General features: G+C 32.7%; 1 protein-coding gene and 1 long non-coding RNA gene across 2 annotated transcripts in view; both read left to right on the top strand.

Annotated features, from left to right (window-relative positions):
• The window catches only part of LOC127840002 (transient receptor potential cation channel subfamily M member-like 2), a 26984-nt gene extending 6699 nt beyond the window's left edge, over positions 1–20285 (top strand). Inside the window, exons 2-6 of the mRNA XM_052368390.1 lie at positions 1588–1762; positions 1935–2091; positions 2305–2483; positions 11802–12001; positions 20277–20285. Of these exons, the coding sequence (XP_052224350.1) occupies positions 1588–1762; positions 1935–2091; positions 2305–2483; positions 11802–12001; positions 20277–20285 (720 nt within the window). The remainder of the gene's footprint in view (positions 1–1587; positions 1763–1934; positions 2092–2304; positions 2484–11801; positions 12002–20276) is intronic.
• Positions 20286–21614: 1329 nt separating this feature from the next.
• Positions 21615–24703, top strand: LOC127839177 (uncharacterized). Its single transcript, XR_008030199.1, has 3 exons — positions 21615–21648; positions 22259–22301; positions 23196–24703. It is a non-coding gene; the product is annotated as an uncharacterized LOC127839177 (long non-coding RNA).
• The last annotated feature ends 3251 nt before the right edge of the window (positions 24704–27954 follow it).

The raw sequence follows: 27954 nt of genomic DNA, 5'->3' as shown, positions 1-27954 counted from the left end.
ATGTCGGTGAATGTAAACTAAGTCAGAAAATTGGTGAGAGACGTTCTATTTCATTATGCTTTATACAGCGAAAATCGAACAACCAAACGTTAAACATACTAATGAACATCAACGGATAAGTTCGTTAAAAATATAAATCTTCATAGCATGCGAGATGTTTTAGTTAGTCCAAATGAATAGTCTATCCAGTGAGATTCGTAGCGTGTCTAAATGTTTACATAATAAATACCATGCCTTGTTAATATAGAATCTTCAATCAGTAGCGACATGGCAATAGCGCAAAGCCACTAATATTTTCGGTTGTGTAGTTCATGTCTAACCTGCCAATATTTTTTATGCTCATATTAGAAAATCCTTTTAAAAGTGGTTCATATTTTTTTTGGAAAATAAGTTTAAAGTCAGCAAGCAAAATGCATTATTTTGTCGATTAGAATACAGATACTGCGAGTGCAACTCAACTGAAAGGGTCAATACATGAGAATGATTATTGTTCTTCTTGTATTGTTGTATGGTTGCAGTTAACTGGACAAAATAATACAGCTAATAAATTATTATTAGAAAAAAATAGATATGACATTTACAATATTCAATAAATATAATATGTATGTTATGCATGTTGAGTTTCTTTTTGAAATAGAAATATATAATTACATAGGGCGGTCCTGCTATCGTTGTGGTTCAATCCCCTTTCCGGAAGCATGTGAGCTTGTTTGTCATCATACCGGACAGGTGGGGTTTCCTCAGGGTACTCCGGCTCCCACCCCTCAGAAGATCACGCTAGCATTTCAAATCGTTCATTAACAACTAAATAGCTTGACATTGCATATATACTTTCCATTGTTGGGAGTCTTGAAATTTAATTAGGTGGTGTACATGTCGGTTCTACACTAAAGCAGCTTAAGGCGCGGAGACGAACCTCCTAAACTTCGAAAAACACACATTCAAACAATTATAACAAAAATTGTCTTCTTATCCGTGACGTTCGATTTATATCACTTCAATGATATCTGAGCAATCACATTGCTTGTCAAATTATGTGTATGCCATTTTAAAAGTTAAGTCTCAGCCTCCCCTGGAGCATATATAACTATAATAAATATCATAATAAGGTTTCAAGGTCGCCGTGGTGTAATGGATATGGTGTCCGCCTAGCGACCGGGAGGTCACGGGTTCGATCCCCGCTGTGGGAGCGTTCTTTCGATCTCCCATATAGACACCAAGTACTGGTTCTAGGCCCAGGAAACGGACTCGAGAGCATTTCAAATAAGTAGGAATTACTTTCTATGCAATCGAGCTAAAATAAATAGGTTTAAACTAAACTAAATATCATAATAGTGTTTACGATATTATCGAACATCGGCGAACAGCATTAACAGCTTGTTTACCCTCGCATATTACCAATATTTCATAACAGACAGTAAAAACATTCAATTGTTGTTAATCGCAAGTTTTTTCCATTGCTTTTTCGTTAACGTCAACCAATGTTTGCAAGGGTTTATATGATATTTATATACACATCTCTACGTTTTATTCAAAATAGCAAGAGATATGTTGGATCACTTAACTCGTGTGTGTATTCTGTTCCAGTTAAAGGACCTGGTGTATTTCCTTGTTATTTTGGTGGTGTTTGTATTATCCTACGCGATTGCCTCGCACTCCATCCTCTTCCCTGATTCTCCATTTACTTGGGAAACATTTCGACAAATAATAAGAAGACCTTACTGGCATCTTTATGGAGAACTGTTTCTAGAAGATACGGAAGGTATGTATGTGTCACCAAAACAAATCTAAATTTGTGTATAATATGATTGTACAATGTATATTATAACTAATCATATCATGAACTTCCAAGCACCTACAGCCTACAGGTATGAATTTTTATCATGGAAATTGACCGCAGTAGAATCGATTAGTAATTATCATTTTCCAAACAGGTTCTGCGGATTGCACAACGGATGTTAGGCTTTGGACAAACGGAATATATCCGCGTTGTCCAAGCAAAACTGGACAGATTGTGGTTCCAATCATGATGGGGATCTATATGCTTTTCACCAATATACTCCTTCTCAACCTTCTGATTGCTATGTTCAGGTATATTTAGCATATGTCGAAACACTTGACAGTTGTTGAAATTAATATTATATTCATGTTCTTCAATTATGCCTTTACAGAGAATAAAATACCTCTTTATTTAATAATACATACATACAATTTTACAGTTTCGAAATGCTTTGATGTTGTATACGTGTTTGTTTGTTTTAAAGAGCAAGGACGTTAATTTTAAATGCCTATTCAAATTTTTAGTCACACATTCGAGGGTATTCATAAGCGATCGGAATCGCTGTGGTGTTATCAGCGATACTTCATACTGAAGGAGTACGGAATGAGACCTGTTATATGTCCTCCTCTAAACATATGTTGGCACATATACGATCTTGTCCAACGCGTGTGCTGTCGACAGGCGACTGTAGAAGATCCTTTTCGTAAGTAGCATGTCACATTCTTTGATCGCACAACTAAACGCTGATGTTGAATAATAAGGTCATATACATTGTATTATATGTTTAGCGTCCCGTTTAAATCTTGGAACTTGCAAATAAGTCAGGACAAATTTAGTCAGTTAAACCTTCATCACCAATCTAAAAATGACCGTAGAAGCATGTGAACATTCACAAATAGAAATACTAATTATTATATTTTAGTTTCTTAAAGAAATATTTAAATGTAATATGAACTGAAGCGCAATGTTTTTATCGTAATGGGTGTTGATAAATCATACAATTGCTGGGGCACTGAAAATTTCAGAAATGCTTCAAGTGTTTCCCACCCAACTAGAGATGTACTGGTATGAAACCCAGGTAATTCTCGCGTGTATCGGTGCTATACACTGAGCACGTAAAAGAACCAAGGTATCTATTCGCAAAGAGCTAGGGTATCGCACCCGGATTCCTTGTATCCCAATACTGTCTCTTCTGCTTGCTGTCTCTTCAGCAAAACCAAAAGACCCCATTGGAAATAAGTGCTTGCACTTTCATGGGTTATCCTTGACCGCAAGGTCAAAATAAATACATACATACATACATACAATATACATGTTATAATATTCTATTTTTATGTATAATCTTTAAATTAAACAATGATCTGATACGCATTTTAAAAGAGCAATACGATATTAATTATAAATACAAAATATACAATTCACAATTATAAGATCTAGTAAGTTGTTTGCACTGGTAAAAGTCCCTATTCTAATAAAAAAATAATGTCAATAACTAAAAAACAAACAATAAAACAGAAATTTAAAAGCCAAGAGTTTTAAACAATTTTGTGTTTTAATTGAGTCGCATTTGCGGAGTTTGTAAATGCGTTGTTAAGGCATTACGTATACACTATCCATCTTCATTTTCTATATGGTGAAACATATGTTAAGTTTGTTAAAAAAAAAATTACACGCCCGTGAACGCTAAACATAACATCAAATTGGTAACTGTTGTCCTTTAAAATGCCACTGCATCTCTAACTTCCACATATTACACGTTTCTTAACAGTCAAACGTGAATGAAACTTAACGAAGAATATTATACCACGTTACGCCGCTTGTTTCCCATCGACATTATTTTAGTTTAGTTTATTTCAAATAATACTCAGAAGGCCAAAAGTGGACACATTGATAGCGGACTTGCGATGTTAACAGGCAATACAATAAAAACAATTGTAAATTAAGACGTTTCAATGTAAACATGTTAAATTTTTTACTGTTTAAAATATTATGTACGAAAATCAAAAATGAAGAAATGAACAAAACAGTAAATTGTACCTAAGTTATTAGGGTTTTTTTTTGTGGCAGAAAGTCACATTAAGAAGGGCCATTAATGATAAATATCTTATAGTATGTTTATCTATTCTAACAATAATATTTTCATCTACTTATTAATACATCTTTTCCTAGAATACCTATTCGGATCAATTTGGTGTCTGAAGGCAAAACTATTAGATATTTTACAATAAAATAACACAATAATTGAAAGTATTTTAAGAAATGACAGCGTACAATTCGTCAAAGTGTAATCGTAACAGTATATTTCAGACTGCTTATTCGAAACAAAACAATAAACAGTCTTAAGACTCACACTAAATTACGAATCATAATATAATTAATTTTTTTTTTACAAACTATAGTTTTTAATATATAAATATATATTGATAGACAAAAGCGTCTAATAAATAACCCACTATAACACGCTAATAAATTTAGAAAACAGTGGACAAATATATATTACAATTTGTTAATTTAGCAACAATATATTCATTTTACATATCTACAGAGGTCATCACAAACAACCTTTTTCAATATATCGAAATTCTGAATGTTCAACAAAAATAAGGTATCTATCGTTAAGCAACGAATTAATGTGTGCAGTATCAAACAAACACAAATCGAACTTAATTGACGATATATAAGCATCATGTGATCAAACCAAAAACAGATAAATGTAACAAACTAGTTTTGTTATTACCATGTTCTTTTCTGGTGTCTTTCGCTCGATGAATGTATGTATGTTTTCTGTTTGTTGTACATTAGATTGTAATGCAAGCACCGAAATTCCGTTTAAAATTAACATTTAAAAATAACACGAAACTCATGTTTAAATAAAGACATTGCAATGTCTTTAAAATAATTGAATTGAAATGCGTCTAGTACAACTGCAAGTCTCAATATTCAACCTGTGTAAAGACGTACGTAATTGTGATCAGCTAAATCAAAATATGTTTGTATGACCTTTATTAAGGTATGGTTGAAACTGAACAAACGTGTCGTTTGTTCTTAAAATTGCCTTACTAGAGTTTTGAATCACCTTTTTAATATTCTGGATACATGTGTTCCTCAAAATCTGCATAAATAGTATACAACATATTCTAATTACTAACATATTGAAAAAGCCAAGAATATTAAAACCCCAGATAACCTTATACATCTCTTAATACTGTGCACCAAGTATTGTTGTTTTGACACTATATTATATAGGTAAATATGGTCAACAATACTTGTTGATCAAGTGTATATCTGATGGGTTTTTTAAAGTTTTTTTCTATTAATGTATTATATATATATTTTTGACTTATCGGGTTTCAATAGCTGCCAGAGTAATAACAACCGTTTATATTGACACCCTGGAAGCTTCACTATTGAAAAGAAATATGTTCAATGGATAAGCCGTTGATAACATCCCCACTAACACAGAATGAAATCAATACTAGTCTGCAATAAGTATGGACGGAGCAAAACAAAAATTTTAAGTCCTCAATAATTATTGTGGGAGCCTAACTAAGGTGAATAGTCTGCGCTAAGTTTGGGCGGAGCCTAACTAAGGTTTAAAGTCCTAAATTATTATTTAAGGAGCCTTACAAGGGTAATAAGTGTACAATAGTTAATTACGGAGCCTTACTAAGGTTAATTGTCTGCAATAATAATAGGACGAAACGTTACTAAGTTTGTGACGTAGCGGATTGTCAATGCACCTAATATGTCTTATAGGAACACACAAGTCTCTGAATGATAAAAACACAATAAATCTCTGAATGATTTCTAACTATTTATTTTATTTTCTATTCAAATAGTCTTTAATTACGATTCTAGTTGTCAAGTCAAAATTCTCTAAAATCTACCCGCAGAATATCTTATTCTGACCGAACATCTACATTTTGTCTACAGGTTAATTTACATAAAATTCCCTTATAATTTCGATTGGTCATCAGTGCCCATTTCTTCACGTGCTTGTTGTCGATTGGTTGAGTTCTAAATGTATTGAATTACTGACACCCTGGATAAACAAAATTATTCAGGTATTTACACACTTATCGAACAATCATTCTAGATGTGATATGAATTTGTATGTACTCTTAAAATTCAATAAAATTATGTTTCCCATCGCACATTTTAAATGATCAATGCAACCAGGCAAACAAGATGATGCAAGTTTGTTCGATTAATGTTAATAAAGTCGGCCTATTTCAATAGTTATATAAGATAATATCACCTGAATGGCTTGTTAAATATTCAGTCTCCAGATTTTGATTTCTCATGCACGGATATTTCGTGTTCCTACTTGCTAACAATAAACCTTCAAACATTCTGGACCAGTTTGTACTTGTAAATATCTATCATATCATTAATATTATCTGTATTATTAATATTATCTGTAATTAAATTGCTATATAACATAATATGCATTTTATAAGAATAAAAAAATGCATATGCTATTACGTTACAAGTTTATTAGTATGCAATAAATACAGAAGGGGACTTACTAAACTTACCAGTCTGCAATACTTATGGACGGAGCTTAACAAAGATAAATAGTCTGCAATACGTATGAACAGAGTCTAACTAAGGTTAATAGTCTGCAATAATTATGGACGGAACCTACCTGTGGATTTGGGAACGGTTCTTTAGAATAACTGTTAATTTCAATGTTGCGTGCTCCTACTATATCACGCATTCAGAAAACTTTCATAATACTAACAGCCTTTTAATTGTCATAGGTAAAGGTCGTTAGTCAACAACCCTTTAAACAGGTTGAACCCACGATGCTTTACATTCTAAACGTATTACCCAAGCTATAATCTATCTTTATTTGTCGCAATTCGTTTGATGTGTCCCCCTGTATTGTGTATTTGTCTTGAATACAAGACTATGCGCGGTAACACTAATTTATCCCCTGATACTATTATCGAGTTTGGTTATTTCTTTTGGTATTGCAACGAAATCTGTTAAAAGTGTTATGCGTACAACGGTTTACTATAATGGTTACATATACGTATGCTAGCAATAAAAGAAAAGTGGGGACAGCGGTCTAGTGGTGGGATGCTGGTCTAGGGATCGAGAGGTCCCTAGTTCGAATCCCACTCGGGCACTGGATTTTTCTGAGCAAAAAATTAATTCCACGCTTGCTCCTCTTCACCCAGGTGTATTAATGGGTACCTGTGAGGGAAATAAGTCCATCTGCCGTGGCTGCCTGGTGCGCCATATGTAAACGGACGACTTAAATCCCAGTGATCGGGGGGTTAATGTCGAAGTCGGCTGAAGATGTATATCGAAGTAGACTATAAACCGCAACTTTAACAGAAAAAGAAGTCAGCAATGCCGAAAAATGTTTAAAGTTACGACATAAAATTATATTTTGGATTATTCTGCAATAATTATCGGTGCAACATTATCGTTTAAAATACTCTTAGTAAATCTGGGAAATAGTACAGCAACATACAAGTACTTAAACACTCACAATCAATACAAAAACAAAATAAAATTTCTCGTAAATGGTTTCAAATCAAAAATAAAAATAAAACTATATTTTTTTTTACCTTTTCTTGTAACCATGTTTCATCAACTGCTATATGGATTGAAAATGAATAGTATTATAAAGAATGCGTCTAAATTGTAATTTAATTCTTAGGCAAACACACTTTTAAACGAGGGAAGGTCGACACGACTCTAAGTATTTAAAAAAAAATACGGAATATAGTTAGGGCCATCGTGGTTACACATTAAAATTCAGAAGGCGAGAATACGATGACGACAGTGCGACAACGCGATAGTACGATGGCGACAATTCGATAGTACGATGGCGACAACCGATAGTCATATCGTACTGTCGCCATCGTATTGTCGCACTCTCGTCATCGTATTCTCGCAATCACGTCATCGTATTCTCGCACTCTCGACATCGTATTCTTGCGCTATCGTCATCGTATATTCACACCCTCGCATTCTCGTCATCGTATTATCGCACTCTCGTCATCGTATTATCGCACTCTCGCCATCGTACTCTCGCGTTCTTGCATTCTCGCCCTCTGGATTTTAATGTGTAACCACGATATTCAGTAAACAAATTAAATTCCGCCTTGCAGTGCATCGATGTATTAATTGTCGTGATAAATTATATCGGCTTTTATGCATACAATTAAGTTATTTTCCAGATTGTTTTATTTTCTGTCGACAGTGTGTATACACGCATAAACATTCATGAACATGGTGAAATTATGAGATAGTTCTAAATATGTAAACACACACACACATAAATCCGTGCGCATAAATATATTTAAAACATCTAAATGTGAGTTGTTTTATAAGGCTACATCATACAAATTGATTATTGAAAACTTACCTAACCCTGCTCATCACAGATTTAAGTTTTGAGAAAAATACAGTTCTACACACTGAGCGCAGTCCTGGTAAAATATTTCGTATATGTACAATAATCCACGTTTTCTTGTTTGTGGGTTGAAGTGTGAAGTCTGAGTTTAAATTTGAACATACGTTATACCATAGAAAATTACAATAATGAACGATATCGTAACAAAACAAACAATAACTACAGTCTAAACATATGCAAAGATACCTATTCATCAATAACTACTTGTTATAAAAATTGAGGCCGGCATAGCAAACAAGCATACACCGGTACTTTATTAATGCTTTAATGAGGAGCAGCATGTGCTTTGTTAAAACTAATTGAATTGGAATTGTCATCCACATGAATTCTAGACTTGTTCAGAACTTCCACTAACCGCAGTGCACGGTATATTCACAGATGAATTCTAGGAGTGGTGTGCCACTAAACATCACACAAATTGTTTAAATTAAATTTAACTGATCTGGCTTTAAAGTCCTTTTTGAAATGGACACAACCGATGCTTCAAGATTAATGCATTTTCATCCCCAACACTCGGCAGATCAATATCTTAAAACGTACATCCTGTCAGTTTAAACCATCCACAAAATGGAATTAAATTGCAAAACACAATAATTCACTGTTTAGCACCCTATGGGTGCTATAGAGATAACTTTCTATAAATAACACAAACAGCTCCATTTTTAGACGTGCTTAAACTACAGCAAATATTTATTATTTGCAATCGCAAATAAATTAATATGTCGTCGTAATATTAGATTCCTATTACACTACGAATTTAATTTTGTGAAGAAAATTCGATTTACAAAACAATTCATATCACCGAAACATATTATATTACACACAAGAATAATCTATGACATCTTTTTGAGAATAAAACAGCGAGCAAGATTAAACTCACGAATAAGATAGTTATAGAGACAGTGCTGTTAAACTCCACTTTTGATTTTAATGACGTTTTACCCTATGAGCGCTCTTTGGTGTTATACCTGACTCTTACTGAAACTTCACTACAGTGCGTTTGATATTTTGTATAAGCGATTATAACATAGATGTGGGCTACAGTGGTACAACATCTTGATCCATGTTTCACTCTCTTGGATTTGTCTATAGAGTTAATATTGTTAAATGCATGTTTAATATTATACTAATTCTCAGTTGTGAAAAAGAACAAAAACTTGTGTACACTATACTATAAATTGATTTCACCCGTGCGATTGCCCTTCAGTTTATTAAGTAGGCATTTAAAACTTTGAGAGCTTAACAAAAGCGCAACAAAGACAAAATCTCAAAACCACTTCCAAGAGATTGACGGACATGTTAGGCTCCAGGCACGAACACTCTGGAAACCAGCAACGGTTATTTAAATTCACAACGATAAGTCTTAAATAATAAAATCACCTTCTGGTCAAGTATACAGGATAAACGCCGTTTCCTCTGTTTGATAATTTCGGCCAAACGAATACTTCAGCAGGCGTAACAAGTTTTAAAGCATGCGATGCCTAATCAACAGTAACGTTCAATCGAATCATCGATTTCGCGACAAAGAAGTTAGGATAGGATTGCTTTCTTTAATTCTCCAATTGCTTCTGGATCCAGTTTTGTATTTTGTGTAGCACTTAAGCACTTAAATGCATTTTATGTGTTATGCCGCTTAACAATGCTGGAAATATTGATAAAAAGTATATTTCGAAGTTATGTTTAAATTATAATAAACAGAAGTCATACAAGACAAATGGAAAAATATGCACACTATTATTTATTAACTGTTTAAAGCATGTAAAATAAACGCATTTTGGTATTAAAGAAATGCTGAGCAAATTAGGTTTAATTGCACACAAAACAGTTTATAGCTTAAACGTGTATTATTTAACACATTTCAGTAGTTTACATGTCTATGTTAACCGCAAAACAAACAATCGAGCGTGTACAATAGCAAAGTGTGAAACTACGTTAATCAAACTAAGCCTACAGTGACTTACGGAATCCGGATAGTGCAATCTATAATCTCGAACTTCTTTCATCAAAGGCGACACACGACACACGAAGCAATACATGATATTTTGCGCGACACAGGAAGCGACAAACGATATTTTGCGCGATACGTCAAGCGACGCGCGAGAATGTACCACGAAATATCTTCCTTGTGTAGGTAGCCCAAAAGGCGATATATCGTGGTAAATTTTGCGTGTCACTTCGTGTATCGCGCAAAATATCGTGTGCCGCTTCGTGTATCGCGCAAATTATCGTGTGTCGCTTTGAGTATCGCGCAAAGTATTGTGTTTCGCATTCAAAGGGCGACACACGAAACACGAAGCGACACACGATATTTTGCACGACACGAAGCGATACACGATATTTGATAATTCAAATATCGCTCATATTATCCTAATTGTAGACCACGACACGCGACACTTGAAGCGATACACGATATTTACCGCGACACACGAAGCGTCACACGATATTTCGCGCGATACACGAAGCGACACGCGATATTTGTACTGTTCAAATATCGATGTAATCATATCGCCTGTCGACTCTCGCGTTTTTTATACGCTGTTACAGTACTTTTTAACCATTTATTATCAATTTGTCTCCCCTGATTTTTTGAAAACGCGAGAGTCGACAGGCGATATTTTTAAATAGCGATATTTGAACAGTAAAAATACAAAAAAGAAAAATTCGCAAATAACATCTTTTCACGTAGTACATGTAAAGATAATTGGTATATCGGGACGTTCCCGTTACACTACCACGCTGTTCAGAGGCGTGACTAGCAAATATGGTTTATTTCTTGTTTATTGCAATTTTGACCGACATATGATCATTATTATAACGAAATATTAATGCGTGTTCAAATGGCTATATGCAAAGAAATTATGCATGTGGACGCCCGTACTATCTCTAGCCCGCATTTAGACTCACGGGAACTATGTTTCCCAGTCAACCATTAGATGTCCAGCTGTGTAAGAAAATATATATGCCATCTAGATCGTGTACTGTTAGTCTAGTCACATAATTTGGTAAGAGTGGTTTAGTAAATGCGTTTCTTTTTGCCTAAATATACTTCAAATTACATCATTTATTATAAGTCGAACAAACTGCGCCACTATATTCTCATTTAAAATTGAATTACGCTTTAAGAGAGTTCGATTTTATCATTTGAATTTACACGAACTGCGTTTGTATATACCGCAGGACGTCTTTACTTGAATTATTTTTTTCGTTTATCTGATTAACTTGTACAAACACAAATGTAGTGATATTTATCTACAATGTCGTTTGAATTACACACTAAACAATACCGTTTGTGCCATGGTGTATTCTTTCTTTACTACATATCGATGTATACGTAATAGGTGAGCCGACACACGGTATCAACAAACATACTAAAGAGGTTGGTTTAATACCAAGATAACTTGCATATTATATAATGTGCTAAAATTGCCTTTGTAAATCTTATACAGAGTTGCCCACGTTAGACCATTTTCGATGTCACATTTCCTTTAATTATATTAGGTGCTCGTTATTTTTTAAACGTGATCTGGTCATTCGATTAATGCATTTATAATTATTTAATAATTAAACATATATGTTGATTATTTTCAGGATTTGATAACGACGAAAAACGCTCAAACAGTGCTAGAACAGATGCTAAAGAGTCAACAATTATTGAGATAAATTACGACATGCTTGAAGCTCATTTCCCTGATCTGCAAAAGAGGGTCAGAACTCTTGTATGCAAGGTGTATGGTGATGTGGACACGAACGTTGAGAAGACTTATAGCTGTACCCAAGATCCTTCTTTTGTACGTCGGATAACACAAATGGCTAACACGTTGCAATCGCTATGGAAAGTGGTATTTTCATTTAGCAATACATGTTCCACCTTTCGCTTAGAGAAATACTTGGAAGAAAAAAGCGAAATGAGCTTTTACTCGAAGCACCTCTCTATTCATACAAAGGAGACAATGAATACAATTCAACAACAGATATGTGACCTTGAAACAAGAATAGATGTTTTGTATAATTTACCTCTTCACGTGTTACAAAGAAATTCATTCGATAAATACATTGAGTCTGAAAATAAAACCCAATCTGAACGAACGGAAACGATGATAAAGACAATAAAACGCAGGTAAGGGGAATTTAGTTAAAAACTGAATATTAATGTAATGAAATATGAATAGTATACGAATGTACTTTCAAAATTCCATTTGCGTCTTCCTAAAAAACACGACATAGATGACAAATATAAAAGGTTAATGTAAAATGAACGAAAATAAAGATTAAAATATGCGACGATTCTAATGTGTAATAAACTTTCGTGATTACACAGTTATTTGTATCACTAGGCCTTAAGTGACACGTATACAAAAAAACGCAGCACTCAATCGATGTGTCGTATGCATGCATCTGTAAAAAAGTGGCAATTCACTATCCGTGTACACATTTTTAATTACATGATTTTTACCATACAACAGAAACTCAGTTTAATGTTTAAAGGGGACTTGTTGAAAGGTTGTGGCAATTTTGAAATTTGGCATTACATGCTTTTCATTAATAGATTAACATTAGGGGCGTAAGACCACGTTATTAATTAAAAAAATGAGTAAAACACCGGATTCAAAAAACTGTCATTTGAATAATGAGGAAATAGCATTAACCTTTCGGCCTGAAGGGATTTCGTACTGACTAATGCAATATGCACTTTACCTATGCAATCCAATGTGTTGTTAAATTAAACGAGCTAATTAAAACGGTTCGCGTTACCAAGTAGTTTATAACTATTTTAATTTGAGATTTGGATTATAAGAGCATATAAACGTGTTATCAGATATTGTCTACGTCGTTTGTATTCTGGTGCTTCCTGGTGCAGATATATTAATAAATAAATATATATATATATATATTTATTTATTTATTTATATTTATAAATATATATATATATTAGTCGTAGACAAAATTTAGAAAAGTTGGATCTTTGTCGGTTCGTCTATCTGTGAAGAGGTTCCTTTAAAACTCTTCTTACGATGTTGTTGTGTGTTTTTTCTGATAGAAGTTCTTCTGAAACTTTATAATTGTGTTATATATATATAGTTCATCGGTGTTATTGAATAACATTTAAATTATTTTTTATTTTACCAAGTGCATTTGAATAATATAACGTGTGTTATCAATAGTCAAACTATAAATATGTTCTTTTTATTATTTCAGACTCAATTGTCTGGTAAGTTGTACGATCGTTCTACTTAAAAATTGCATTATGTTATTGTTTTAGCATAACAATTATAAACATCATACTAACCAGCAGTGCCATCATCGTCATCTCTTCATGGGATCTTGTTAGTCCGATCATCATCAATTTACGATCATTTCAGGATTTTTTTTTACATCATCTTCTTCTTTATATCATAACTTACATCACTCTCATCATATTTACAATCATCACCGTCGTCATTAGCGTTACCACTACCGTTATCAACACCAGCACCATCATCGGATAGTTTTCGTCATATGATCATAAACCAATACTGGATTGGTCGTTTTCATCCTCTTGGCCATCGTAGTAAACTTCAAAAACATCATTATCATCATCATAATGAGCATCATCACCTTTATCATCGATATCATCATAATCGCCTCACAGTCGTATATGTCCGTCAAAAGTAAGACTAACCCTGAAAATGTTTCCTAAACCAATTAAAATTAACCATAGTCTTGGAAGGTGCAGTTAGAAATATTATTGGATTTTGACGATTGTCAAGTGTCTATCTTGCCTAAGTGGTATGCAATATCCTACACAGGGCTTATCATCAAAATTAGCTCCTCACCTAGGCGACCCGGGTTCAATGTCCTTCCCCGGCAGCAAGTGAGTTTGATTGGTGGTCACCATTCCGGACAAACCGGAGACTCCGGGATATCCTGCTACCCCCACAACAGTAGACCGCACCAAAATTGAAAATCTTTCAATAACAAAGAGATAGCTAGAAATTGCAGCTATTATTCAAAATTCGTCCCAACATTCATGAGTCTAGAAATGTAATAAGGTAGGCATACTGAAACAAACTCCGAGTCCACACATAATGCATTCTAATGCGCTGCGGGACCTCAAACACTTTAAAATACTCACACATTATTAGCACATTGACTCTCATTATTAGCACATTGACTCTCACGTAGGTGGTCCGTGTTCAATCACCGTTCCCGGTTCAAGGTTTGTCGTAAAAATTTCGTAAATATGAACTATGATAATGATGTATATTCCAAAATGAATGTCTCGTCTGAACCGCTGAAAGATGCAGTACAATGTACTAAGCTATATTGAAATAACCAAATATCAAGATGTGACCTTAAACAAAATCAATTAAGTAAAACGTCATTTAACAGTTTTAAACGATATTGAGAATTAAAATTAAACCACGCAACCATCGATCCTGGTTACTCAGTATTGTGTGTGTCGTATGCCCGAGAGCATATAGTCCGTATGAGTTCCCAGGGAATGTTTATTGCTTACAAAATACGCACAAGTATGCTCCCCAGAATTGCTGGTCTTTTGCGATCCAGTTATTTTAGTACCAGAGATAATTGTGTCTCCGTAAACTGTAATGACACTGAAATAAATGTGATGCATGCATGGTATGATCTGATGAGCAAGCACAAAAAAATGCTGACTAAAAGATTGCCCAGCCCGCATTCTTCAAAATCGCAAGCAAAATGTTCGGATACATTAAAGCAATCCAAAACATGGTAAATGGTAATTACCGTTTCAGCATTAAATTGATTGCGTACAGCCATATTGTTGTGATTCTAGTTTTTAAAACTTGCGGGAATCATTACAAGGTAACAATTCTTTTGTGTCTTTATGTTGATGGTTGGAAGGTGATTAATAGTTTGTCCAAATGAATGTCAATAATTTAACTTTAATTCTGGTAAAATCGATATCTTATCCGGTTCAGAAAGCTAATGGATGATGATTAAATGGCACATATGTGCATAATTTTCCCAACGACTATTTTTGTGAAACAAAAAATATATTGGATCATTTATGCGAATAATTTAGGATATATTACTTATATTTATAAATTTACTAAATACAAAAAAGTGAATGGAATCAATAGCTTCCTCTCGTCTTGCTGAATCCTGCTCAATGGCTTCCTGCTGCATTTTTAAAAGATTTGTTTATCTATATTTCTTCATTCAATATAGTTCGCCGTAAAATAAGTTGTATACCGGATAATAATATATGGAATTTCTCATTGAATTCATATTCTTGGTGAGTGAAGTGCCATCAAGAAAAACAATCAGTTCATAAAAATTGTTTGCATGGTTTTATATTATTTTTTTAATAACGATAGTATTTTAATCTTTATGGTCCATGAGTTTACGAGGTAATTTTAAGAGGTATTTTTCATCTGTGTACTGCTTTCACTGACACATATTTCTGAAAAATACTGTACTTATTTGCAGACAAAACATGAGGAGGAATTTCGAAATGCGATGTAAGTACACGCATATGTTATTTAGTTATGAGTATTGCTTTTATTTGCAATTAAAACGAAGTGTGCTTAAATATTCGTCAATTATTTATGTTTCATGTATCACATGTAAAATCTCTACCAAATAAGGATAAATCAAATTCGTGTATGTTTACTCATTTATCAAATAGAACCACTACTGCCCATATAGCCCAATGTGCTTTTTACGTAAACGATAATACAATAGCTGGTGTTTATTTAGACAAAGGTCTTGCTTAATCCTTCTCAAATGACCCGCTCCTTTAACACAACACACGTTCTGCACCGTTCACTATGAAGCATATACATGATCAGTGAAAAACGACCAGTTACTGATGTGGCCTGTAAAACGAAATATACAGCAATAACAATCGACAAATCTGATTTTCAAACTTACTATAAACGCCCAATATCAAATATAATGATATGTTTTTTTGATGTATAACTATAAACTATTTCATCAGAAGCAATTTTTATTTTCAGTTCAACACCGTATCTAACATATTTTTTTTAACTTTTCCAAATCATTATATTTGATATGAGAAAATTATATAATCATATATTTGTATGTGGGTATGATGGATCGTATCTCTTGTGTTATGTCGTTCTTGGCACGTTTCAGCTCGACTTTAAAAGACATGAAAGCAGAAATCGAGTCAAAGGTATGTTTTAAAATTTAACAAGATATTTGGCTTGTAAGTTGGAGTTAAAGAAGAAAAGAAATGAAACATAGGGTATACTGAAACCTACATAATTCCGGACCTTCAATGTTTTCCCATAAACTGTGCGGTATACGTTAAAGTTACGCTTTTAACGAATATATGACAGCCTATGACATTTGATGTGATTTTAATATGAATAAATGACACATATAAATTGCAAAAAATGCAAAAAATATGCATCGAATAAATATCATTATTTAAATCTGATTTTATGATGAAATATCCAAAAGTATTGGGTAAATACTTTAAAGTATCTTTTGAGAAGCATCTTTTTTGGAAGCATGAGGAGGGAATTCTTTATTTTTAATTTAAATTCAAATATAATTTAAATGCTTGTCATGTCACGGTGTATCATAGTAAATCTTGAATTCAGAAAAAAAGTACTTGGGATAAATATCAGTAAATACTATAAATACAATTAATTCATAACTACTTAGTAACACTTAATATTGAATTTGAAAATATTAATGTAATATATTCAAATATAGTTGATTTGGGTTGTATTCGGTCGTTTTTGGAAAAGGTGACTACGAGACAATGACTGACGTTCATTTATCAACCGAAGCAGACATTTGCGCTGGTCTTTTAGTACGATCGTAAACTTTTAATTCAGAACATTTTTATTCAGATTTCTTGTTAAGCGTTCAATTATCAGCCATCATGTTTTCCAGGCCGTCTTTTCACATCAATTACGTAGATATTTCGATATAAGAGATAAGATATTGATAATACCTGGTTAGCGTTAAATAGAGAGATTATGTTGCGAGGCTTAGAACGACGGGAGCGCGAGACTTGGCGAGCGCTTTCGGTGTTCGAGCCGAGCAACATAAACTTCTCTTTATTAAACGCTTATCCTAATATTTTATTTTTTCCATCAATTTTCTTAGTCGTCAATTATTTAGTCTTTAATTGATAAAATAAACGCAAAAACACATTAAATCTATATAAAATCTGAATCTTACATTGCCTAGTAATATTAATTGTGATCTTTCCCGTTTACGGAACTCGAAATAGTCCTTAAAATTTCCACGCAAAAGAAGAATAATGAGGCAAGATATCGTGAAGCATGATTCAGCATTTATCCCCGCCGATATTGTAAATTTTGGTCCATAAACAACTCTTCTTTGTACACACATTTTACTTACTGACATAAAAAAGAAAAAATATACTAGTATATACTAGTTCTTGTTCTACTCACCGAAGTTGTGAAATAACCATGTTTATTTTCGTAAAGTTTTATTTGCTTCCATGATGAGTAAAAATTCTGGACACATTTCTTCATCGCCATCCATCTTTTCCATGTTAAAGCACTTGATGTAAGCAGGCATTTCTTTGTGGATGGACATTCTTTGATCGACTGACAAAGGAACGACTATTCATCAAAGAAATTACCCTTTTAATTCAACATCGATGTCCTTCGAAAAGTAAAAGAACATTTCACTGACACGTTTCTTAAATTTAATCCATCAATTGTTCAACACAAAAAAATCGCGTTATTCGAGTACATTCGACATTTTAACGAAATCGAAAATGCAGTCTCGCCAGTTTCATTCCAGTTTTATATCTCAACACTTTTCACATTATAATAAACCATCGTAAACACACACACGCGTAAACTCGTTTAACGACTGCGTACCCAATGACCTGAATGACGCAATCAAGTGATTTCGTCAGCTGTTTTGTAAAATATAGTCGATCGAATTCAAACAGTTACGCACTTGGGTGATCACTTTAGCCTCGCGGTAAGAGTGTCTGGATACCACGCGAGAGACCCTAGTTCAATTCCTCGTTGGATTATTTTTTTTTCTTTAGCAAAACGAATTTAAAAGAAACGCTGCATGTGTGACCTTAAAATTCGATCAATGAACAAAACAATATCGACCTAATTTAAGCGCATATCGAATGGCGTCATTTGAAAAGTAGTCCGTGCACGCGACAGGTTTATTCAACAAAGTGGGATAAAGAAAAGTTTATACCATGGGGTGTTCTACCATCAATGTCACGGTGAAGATGGAATAAAACAATTTATTGCAATAATTAATGCTTTTCAGAACACTGTTCTACCGCACTGTACATCTTCGACAGCTTTATACATTTGATAGCATACATATACTTATTTATCGCATTTACAAAAGCACAACTACATTTTCATTTTGTGACCGTTACTATGTGTGAATGTTGTTGTTAACTTTGGCTAATTCTCTACCGCATTATAAAGCTTATGGTAATTCGTACCGGGTCAAGACGGCCCAATGCAAAACGGTTATAGCTGTAATGACTTTTGGAAGGACTAGTAGCATTCACAAAATATACTTATTTAACATGTTTACAAACACACAACTGCATGTGTATTTTGCGACCGTGACTTTTTGTTATAGTTGTTATAACTATTGACAGGTCTAGTAGCATGCACAAAAATACGTTTGATGTCAACGCAAATGTTCATTGAAATCAAACATACCGCTTGATTATTGAATGCTTTACCCGATTTCTACACATCGATGAAAACATAGTACGTGAACGAAACGTCTCAAAAGTACCCGTTGTACGATGAAGTACAATTTGCTTAACTATATTGAAATAACAAAATAGCATGACGTTTCTCTAAACAATATTAATAAATTAAAACGTCATTCAACAGTTTTAAAGGATATTGAACGTCGAACTTTAACAACGTAAACATTCTATCCTGGCTACTTAGTATTTGTGTCGTATGCCCGAGAGCACATAGTCTGTGACGAATTCAAAGGAAATGTTTATCGTGTACATATTATGCGAAAGTATGCTACCAAAATTGCTGGTCTTTTGCGATCCAGTAATTTTAGTGACAGAGATAACTGTGTCTACTTAATTTGGTATGGCACTGAAATCAATGTGATGCATACGTTGTATGATCTGCAAAAACAATGATGACTCAAAGACCGCCCAGCCCGCATTCATTTTATTACGCACGCAACATTGTATTAAAATCGTAATCAAAAGTTGACGTCACTTTTCTGTTTTGATTAGATTGTCTTCATAGAGTTATATTTGCTCATGATGCACATATGAATAATGTCGCTCTAGAAAAAACAAACATGAGAGAAATTATTGTTAACATCCTCTAGTCCTATATAAAGAGCAACTGATCAAGTGCCTGTAGAATACAGGACACAACATACACGACAATATTAAACAAAAACATAAGAGGTTAAACTAGCTAGTAAGAAGGAAATCGTCGTTTATCAATATTCAATCCGGTTGAGAAAAAACAACAACGAAGAATTAAGTAACAAATTGATATCTTCACCATGTGTACGAATTATACTCGTGTTGTGTTGGCATTTAGTTGATGGTACATTGCTTACTAGTGTGCATGAGTATTCTAAATAGAAAAAAATGAATTAAATAAATTACTTCCTGTTACGTTTCAATTTGAATTATGCTTTCCTTATATCTTGCATTGGATATAATGACTCTTTTAGAATGGAAACTATAAAATGGCATTTCGCATTGCTGCCCTATGTATTGACATTGCGCGCTGAATTTATTTAAAATTGTTGTAACTGATTATTTTGATAATGAACAAGATTAAGTGTCGTTTTTTTCCGATTTAAAACGCACGCGTAGAAAACTATTTTATATTTGTATGGTACGTATTTTCAGTCAAAACATGACGAGGAGTTCCAAAATACGATGTAAGTAAAATTATTAACTGCTATAATTCAATATGAATGTATTATGCTTCGTAGTCATTTCGAGTGCTTACAATAACTGATAATATCTACAGAGATGAACATCAGAATAATTGTTGAAGTGTTTTCGTGTTTTCTGTTAAAGTTTTACTTTTTCTTTTTTCCCTTCAGGCTGATTAAGACTAAACAAGCGGTAAGTGGAATTCCTTGAAACGTATATTATTATTGTAAAGCATAATCAGGTGAAAATCCGAGACGGTAATTATCTTTTATAGCAGGGCAGAGAGAACAATTCGCCAACGTATATCATAATTCAATTTTCATAACTTAATTTTATTGTGCAAAATAGTCGATTTTTACTCAAATAAAAATATTTTTATACGCGCTTAAACCTTTAAAAGTAGAACAATTGATAAATAAAGAAATTGTTATTAAATATATTGACTAAACGAGTTCAATCGGCTAAAAAATACGCCTGTCGATAAATTCAAAATGAGGTAAAGAAAGCAAAAAAACGACTCAACTGATTACTTTTAGATTGACCTTTTACCTTTTAATATGTTAATGACCTTGAACAAGGAAACTGGTTTCTGTGTATGCAACATTGTCTAAGAAGGCTTGACTACTACGTGAAAATCATACTTATTTTTAAGAGTATTTTTCATCATTTGACCTGAAATAATGACATCAAAATAGGGACCACAGGTAATGCCCGTGATATCACGTGTCCAAAATTCTCAATCACAAAACGAATGTCAACACATCATAATTGAAAATAGTTACGCTTAGTAAAACCTTCTAGGGTTTATTCCCGTACATTTTTACATTTGACCTTTACCTGATACATTATACATGAATCTATGGTTTTGGTTGTTTTATTCGAAATTTCATCTTACTCTTCCAAGGAAATTTAAAATTATCATAACTGGACAACGTTTTGCTCCAGAAAAAGTGCTAAGGTCAATACAATATATTTGTCATTTGAAATCGAATGTTCACCTTGGCAAGGGCAATATACACCTGCTCCTTATGGTCAATTCCATCATGTGTTTTACTTTTTCGTAGTTGTTTGAGCAAAAATTCCCAACGGGCTTTGTTTTGATTCGTGTGTTTGTTGGTATACCGTTCTTTCGCTATAGCAGTCCCTTTACAAGCCAGTATATATGCAATTACAATTTAATCAGTACTATTAGGTTACACATTCATATAGATATGGTGACAATACTATTGAAGTTTTAGTGAATACTAAACATAAAAACAAGCACTTAGGCCGCTGATGGTGCTTGTGGTGTTATTTAATGTCAATCGTTATTAAAGGGGTGTCATAGTTTTATGAATACAAATACATCAAAAGTGTCATTAATTGTTCGCATTATGTTTGTGTTTAATGTATATTTTTCTAAACCTAAAAAGGATCTTAAAACGGGCTATTTCCACAAAGAATGTTTGACTTAACTTCTACGTCACTATATTTTGAAAACTTGTTTCTTAACCGTAATATGATATTGCAGGCTGAGGGGGAGGATGAGTTTAGACGCAAGGTGTACGTATGAATTTTCTGTTACTTTATGTGCAGTTATATATATTCGTTGTGTCTATCAGTTAACCATTAAATATTGCATCACTATTGAAACATTAAACACCGTATTCTAACACATCATACATTTTTAAATAATGTCATTATTAAGATCAATTATAGAAAAATAAAACGTTTATACAACGCCATACATTACTACTTATTTAAGAATTCTACAAAAGTAATTGCAAACATAATTATGTTCTACATAAACATAAACCTGTATTACAATTGTATATATTGTTTGGGTATGATAAAATATTCGTTTAACACATGCCATCTAATTAAATATTACATGCATATTGTCAATTGTCAAACTCTAAAAGTTATATATTTGTCAGAATTAATTTGAATGTGTATGTAACATGTGTGGTCGACAATCGTTATTTTCGTACAGACCGTTAACGGCAATAATCGTTTAAAAAATGAATAGTCCAAAGGCATGGCATAGAAGAAAATCGTATTTAAACATGTTTTTTTTAAGACTTAACATATAGGGACATAAAAAACGACATAATATTTATTCTGTATGTGGTGTCATAGACGCTAACTTATGTGACATCCTTTCACGTTTCAGTCTGGCTCAGCTTAACGAAATGCAGGACCTGCACAGGAAGAAGGTATTGTTGTATATTCTACAAGATATGTAATAAGTTCCTATTTATGACGCATTTAAACAAACCTTGGGGTTTTCTAAAATGTATCCAAGTGGTTCGTTAGGTCGAAACAAATGTTCCGAAAAATACACTTGGCGATGCCATCGTAGGCATAGCTACCAAATGCGGTATAGAATGTTATATTAATTATTTTTGTGAAAAGCGCTATACTATTACCTCTGTATTTAATGAATATAACATATTTCAAAATACACAACGAGTTACTATATAAGCGAAATGTAAAAACGAATTTTAACACAACATGTCAGTTGAACTATCAGTTTAGGAGCCATCCGACATAAGGACAGAATAATGTGCTTTAACTGTACTTTCATGCTCACACGAAATGCATGTAAAATTATAGAGGTGTCAATACATACATACTTAAAATATATTAACAATAAATAAAACAAACAGGAAGGGTTAAGATTTATCCGAGAAAAATATGTGGACATTTTTATCATTTTTTTAAATAAAACGTTCGCAAGCGATAATAACTAATCCTGGATTTCAAATAATGTGTTGCAAATGTACACGATCTTCCGTGTATTTTGTATTATTTGCGATTGATCAGCCACGAAGATCAGAATTGTTTAAGAGTGACAAACAATTTGAAAAATGAAGCGTATTTGTTTTCTAAAAGTTTCCCCATTCAGCAAAGCTTATTAAAATTGTCTTAGTATAATTCATTAATAGTTTCGCTGCATGTGTTTGTACTACAAATCGATTGATTTTAATATATTGATTGATACATTGAAAAAAGCTTGATATTAGATAGCGCTGCATTAGAAGTTTAATTGAGTACGCATGTAACACATCTATTATATTATTTGTTAAATATATTGTGTTTGTCTTCAGGCTGACAGCGAACATAAAGCGAATTAAGGAAAGGAGCCGTTATGTGAACACGATACATAATTGACAATACTGTATCTAGACCAGTTGGAAAAAGAGAGTTCTAGCACTAGGGGTCTGTATGAACGATGCCTATTTTAGTTCTATAGAATAGCTTTAATATATTCACAATTCCATTGTGAGTGTTTTTGCCGAATTATGTATTACGTCCTACAACTACGAACTATTGAAGTGAATTAATATGAATCTACTGGAGCATATCGTGAACAATTATGTATTCAATAATACGATGGCGTATTTGCAGTGTATATACGGATTGGTGTGAGTGCAAATGACAAGAGAGAATGGTAAAAACTAACAACAACAGCTTCGTTACAATTGTTAGCCAAAAGATAGTGTGTGATAATATGACGAATCACGTTATTACTGGCACATTTGTCAATGTATACGTATATTGTACATGATATTGGCTGTGCACATGTATCATTGTCTGAATCTTAGTTTATGGTGTATGTTGTACTTATTTGTACTATAACGTGATAAAATTTATTATGTAAAGAAAGACCTCACTTAACGCATGCTTTGTATATCTTATAATTGTTGTACATTTCACAGTGAAGTTGTATAGTGTTGGTAGTGGAAGAATGTGAGTGTTAGGTGACTGTGTTTGGTACTGATTTCACACTATCTGATAATATAATTATTTTAAACATGAACTGATTTTTCATTGCAAATGCACATTTTCCTAAAAGAAATATTCATGTTCATGGCATACAATGATAGCGATCAGTTGTTTTACTACCTTTTTGACACTTTTTAAACGCTGTCGATATTGTTTGCCTGTTATTGTTACTTCATAACGTGTGTGCGTCTTTTGATATGTTTAGGAGTCCTTTATTTACACAAATTTCCATATTTCATAAGCATGTAAATGTTTATTTGTCCTTTGATCGTTGTATCTAGGCACACATAGTATTGCAGTAATATGCATTTATTCAACATTCTGTAGAATTAGATGGTTTTAACAACACAATCATCATTTCAATAGCACAACAGCGTTTATTATGCCCCAAATACTTATTCTAATAATACCAATACTAACATCTACTCTGTTACCTGTTTCGGGCATTAAGAAGCAGGGGCCGAATAATCCCAACACTAAAATAAACATTTTAACCTGTTTGATGAATTTAAAAACTGGGGCTTGATTGAATCATACAAAACTTGTAACAAACAAAGTCCGCCTGATGCACATAACTGTAAGTGTGTTTCTCCATACTATTTTGACATTACTTTAAATTCTCGAATTCGTCGTTGTGCTCCCTTTGAAATGCATATAGCATTATTTTCACTATACCATACAATATCCATTTGAAGCAGATGAAAATAAAAGTATATTAAAAATTTGCATTCTTGAATTGCATATGGCGGTGCATGTTCTTCATATACACTGTAAATGTTATTCATATAACAGTTTTAATGAACAGATATATTTTATGCAAATCATTGTTTTTTGTGTTTTTTAACTTGTACCTGTATTTTCATATTGTATGACTTTTAAAGAAGGTATCCTTTTGAATGCCTTATTGTTGTTTGTTAAGATGTTTAGTTTGGAAGCTTATTCGTTGGTGTGTTTTTTTCAAAAATTGTAATGTGATAAGCAGTTAGTTAGCAACTGAATGAAAACAATTGCACATAATGAAACTAACAATTAATGAAAGTAAGTTCCGTTGTCTATAATAAGTTTCTGTGTGACTAAACAGTTCATGAATCAATGTTTCGTTGAATGAAATTTATAAAGTGTATATAGTTTTTCCTACAAACCTACAAAACAGACTGTTTAACTTTCATATAATTGTATTCATACTGTGCCAATATGACATTGACTTTTAGTTTTGCTTTTCTTTCGATTGTAGTGCTCCAGATCCGATGAAAAAAATAAAGTAACGTGTGTTATTGTAATGCATTTGCATAATATTTTATTTCTATATTATGTAACATGAATAGTTAATTAAGCACGACCAGGTATTATTTTAGATAGGTTCATACAAAATTAAGTATATACGTAGTATTTGATTGTTTACACATTCTGATTACGAAAACAGTCACGACCAAGTCTATCATTTTCCTTGATCAACGCATTGCAACCAACATACAGTGAAATACTTACGTCATTAATAAAACAGATCAACAGATATATGCTCCATTTCTTTGAGTTTGTATATTTCCGCAAACTCACACGCGACATACGTAATTTGTATTTTTAATGTGTAAGATATTATTAATTATGTACATTAATATATTTTAATTGATTACTAAAGTATGTTTTAAGATTTACATGCATCTTTTCAGATGTCATTTAGGTATGAATACAATAAACTACCATTTTGCTAGTGTTAAGTTTGTTCTTACAACTTGACAAAATTATTAACAAGTTCATACACGCTTAAGTGTTTTTTTGTATTTTATTGCATGTCGTTTTTTTGTATTATCAAGCCAATGTATTCACGTAGTATATATTATTATGAATATATAATGATATGAGCAATTGTATGATAACGTGTGTCATTTATATGCAAACTATTGTTGTATGATCATTCAACTGTGTTAACCATAAGCAATGTAGATGTGTATTCGTACACCATAATGCATTGATGAACAATAGAACAGAGATGCTCCAGATAAGTTGAAAATGTATGTGTGTTAGTAGCAACAAACATAAGAACACAATGAAGAGACCTAATAACTAGTTAACGATTGTAGAAGTAATTATACACATATGTCTTTGACACTTCTGTGCTTTAAACACGAATCATTTGAATTACTTGAAGAAACGTAGGAGAATTGCAAATATCAAGGCTCACATAACATTAACCTAAATGCAATACCCAATTACCCAATATGTTTTCTTCCAATACATTGTATTGGTCAATATATTTATGCTATTTCACCACACATATATTGTAAGTATTTTGTAATTAATTTGACTTTGAATTGCAACATAGCAAACACTTGTCTATCAACTCGTTAATTAAATACATAAAGTTTGTATAATTTGATAACACTGCTATTATACAAAATACAATTCATGCAATCTAAATTGTACTATCTTTAAAAGTTAACGATTATTTTGCTGTCTACTAATTTTGCTTGACATGCTAAATGTTACTGAAGGAGACATATTTGCATTTAATTATTATACTGAGTCATCGTATTTCTTTTCTTAGCTTAGTATAAATATATACTACAGATAATGACGCACTCAATTAATTTGCGCTTGGGTGTAGTAGTATGTTTATGTGTTTATAACTCCTTCTTGTAAGTTGAATAAACGAATTGTGATTGTATTTTAAATGATGCAATTTTAATTTCATAAATAATGTATACAATTTGATTGATATACTTTATTATATTTTTTTGTCGTGTCTTGACTAAGCAATCACATATGCGGACCTACTTTATTGTACTTGAAATAATATGACACGTGTTTTACGTCAGATCTTAATATGCAATAACATTGTAGTTTATTATACATCGCATTAAGAGGTGGATAAATCAAATGTCAGTATTGTCATAGTCGGCCAAAAATATGAACGGACAATGAGAATTTGATTGACGTTGTTATATACAGTCATTTGCTTTACGGACTTGATGCGAGTGGAATTGTAAAAGGAATTGTATAAGTTGTATATTATACTGTTTGCTTAATACATTTGAAACGTATCACTCTCGTGTTACGAACAGAGGATATGTATTGAGCATTTACCTCTGCTTTGTGTTCAAGATGTGCAAGCGGGTCATTAAGTTCATACGAAAATAATGCATATGCACATATGAACGTTCTTTAAGGCCATCTGTCCGTATAAAAACTCTTAAAACCATCTAGCTTAATAGATTTAAAACGTCCCGTGTGTGATTGCAATGAAATACGCAGACACTGTAAAGATTTGTATTCTTCGTCTTATTATTATTAATAGTAGTATTATATACTTAATATTGTGTTTTTTATCGTATAGTTGTTATTATAAAAAAATTTTGCTTTTGAAGTGTTTATCAGCAAACCATAGTGCAAGTAATTTTTTTATTTATAAACATAAGAGGTCTGTTTTGGAAAACAGTTAAACGTGATACTTATTTATGTTAAATATGATAACAAAACATCATTAATTCAAAAATTCAACAACAATTACGTCCAATTTGTTTTAATCTGTTTCACGTGTACGCAAACAACTATGGACATTGGTTTGGCTGTAATTGTATGATTATATATAGAGCATTTCGATTGATCAATATGTGTTTAAATGTATTTTGTATTGGAACAAAGTGTTGAGTCTTCAGGTATAAATAAACGTCAGACCGGTAATCGAGCTTCATCATTCGCAGATATGAACGTCAGATATGTTCGTATGCGTATATTCCAGATTAATTTGCCAAATTACTCATACGCATGTGTTTTGTGTAATGAGCAAACGAAGGCTTAACCACATGTTGAATGTGAAATGGTATGTGTTATAATCCGATGGTTAAAGAATAGATACCTAAAGACTCAAAACACATAACTGTTTTCTAGTAATGTATTGTAGTTTTAGTCGCGTATTTTTGTTAGTTTTTTAAGGGACATATTCGCAGATTGCCACGAGGGCACAATTCAAAAAACAAACGTGACACAATGGAGATTATTATTGTTCCTGCTGTTTAATTAAAGTTTGTTATGTCGGCATAGCCGAAAAGTAATCGAAAGGTAATCTCAAAGAGGAAGCAT

This window comes from Dreissena polymorpha, chromosome 7 (assembly GCF_020536995.1).
Source record: "Dreissena polymorpha isolate Duluth1 chromosome 7, UMN_Dpol_1.0, whole genome shotgun sequence".
Lineage (NCBI taxonomy): Eukaryota > Metazoa > Mollusca > Bivalvia > Myida > Dreissenidae > Dreissena > Dreissena polymorpha.
Note: the sequence above shows the minus strand (reverse complement) of the source record. Positions and strands in the feature narration are given on the sequence as shown.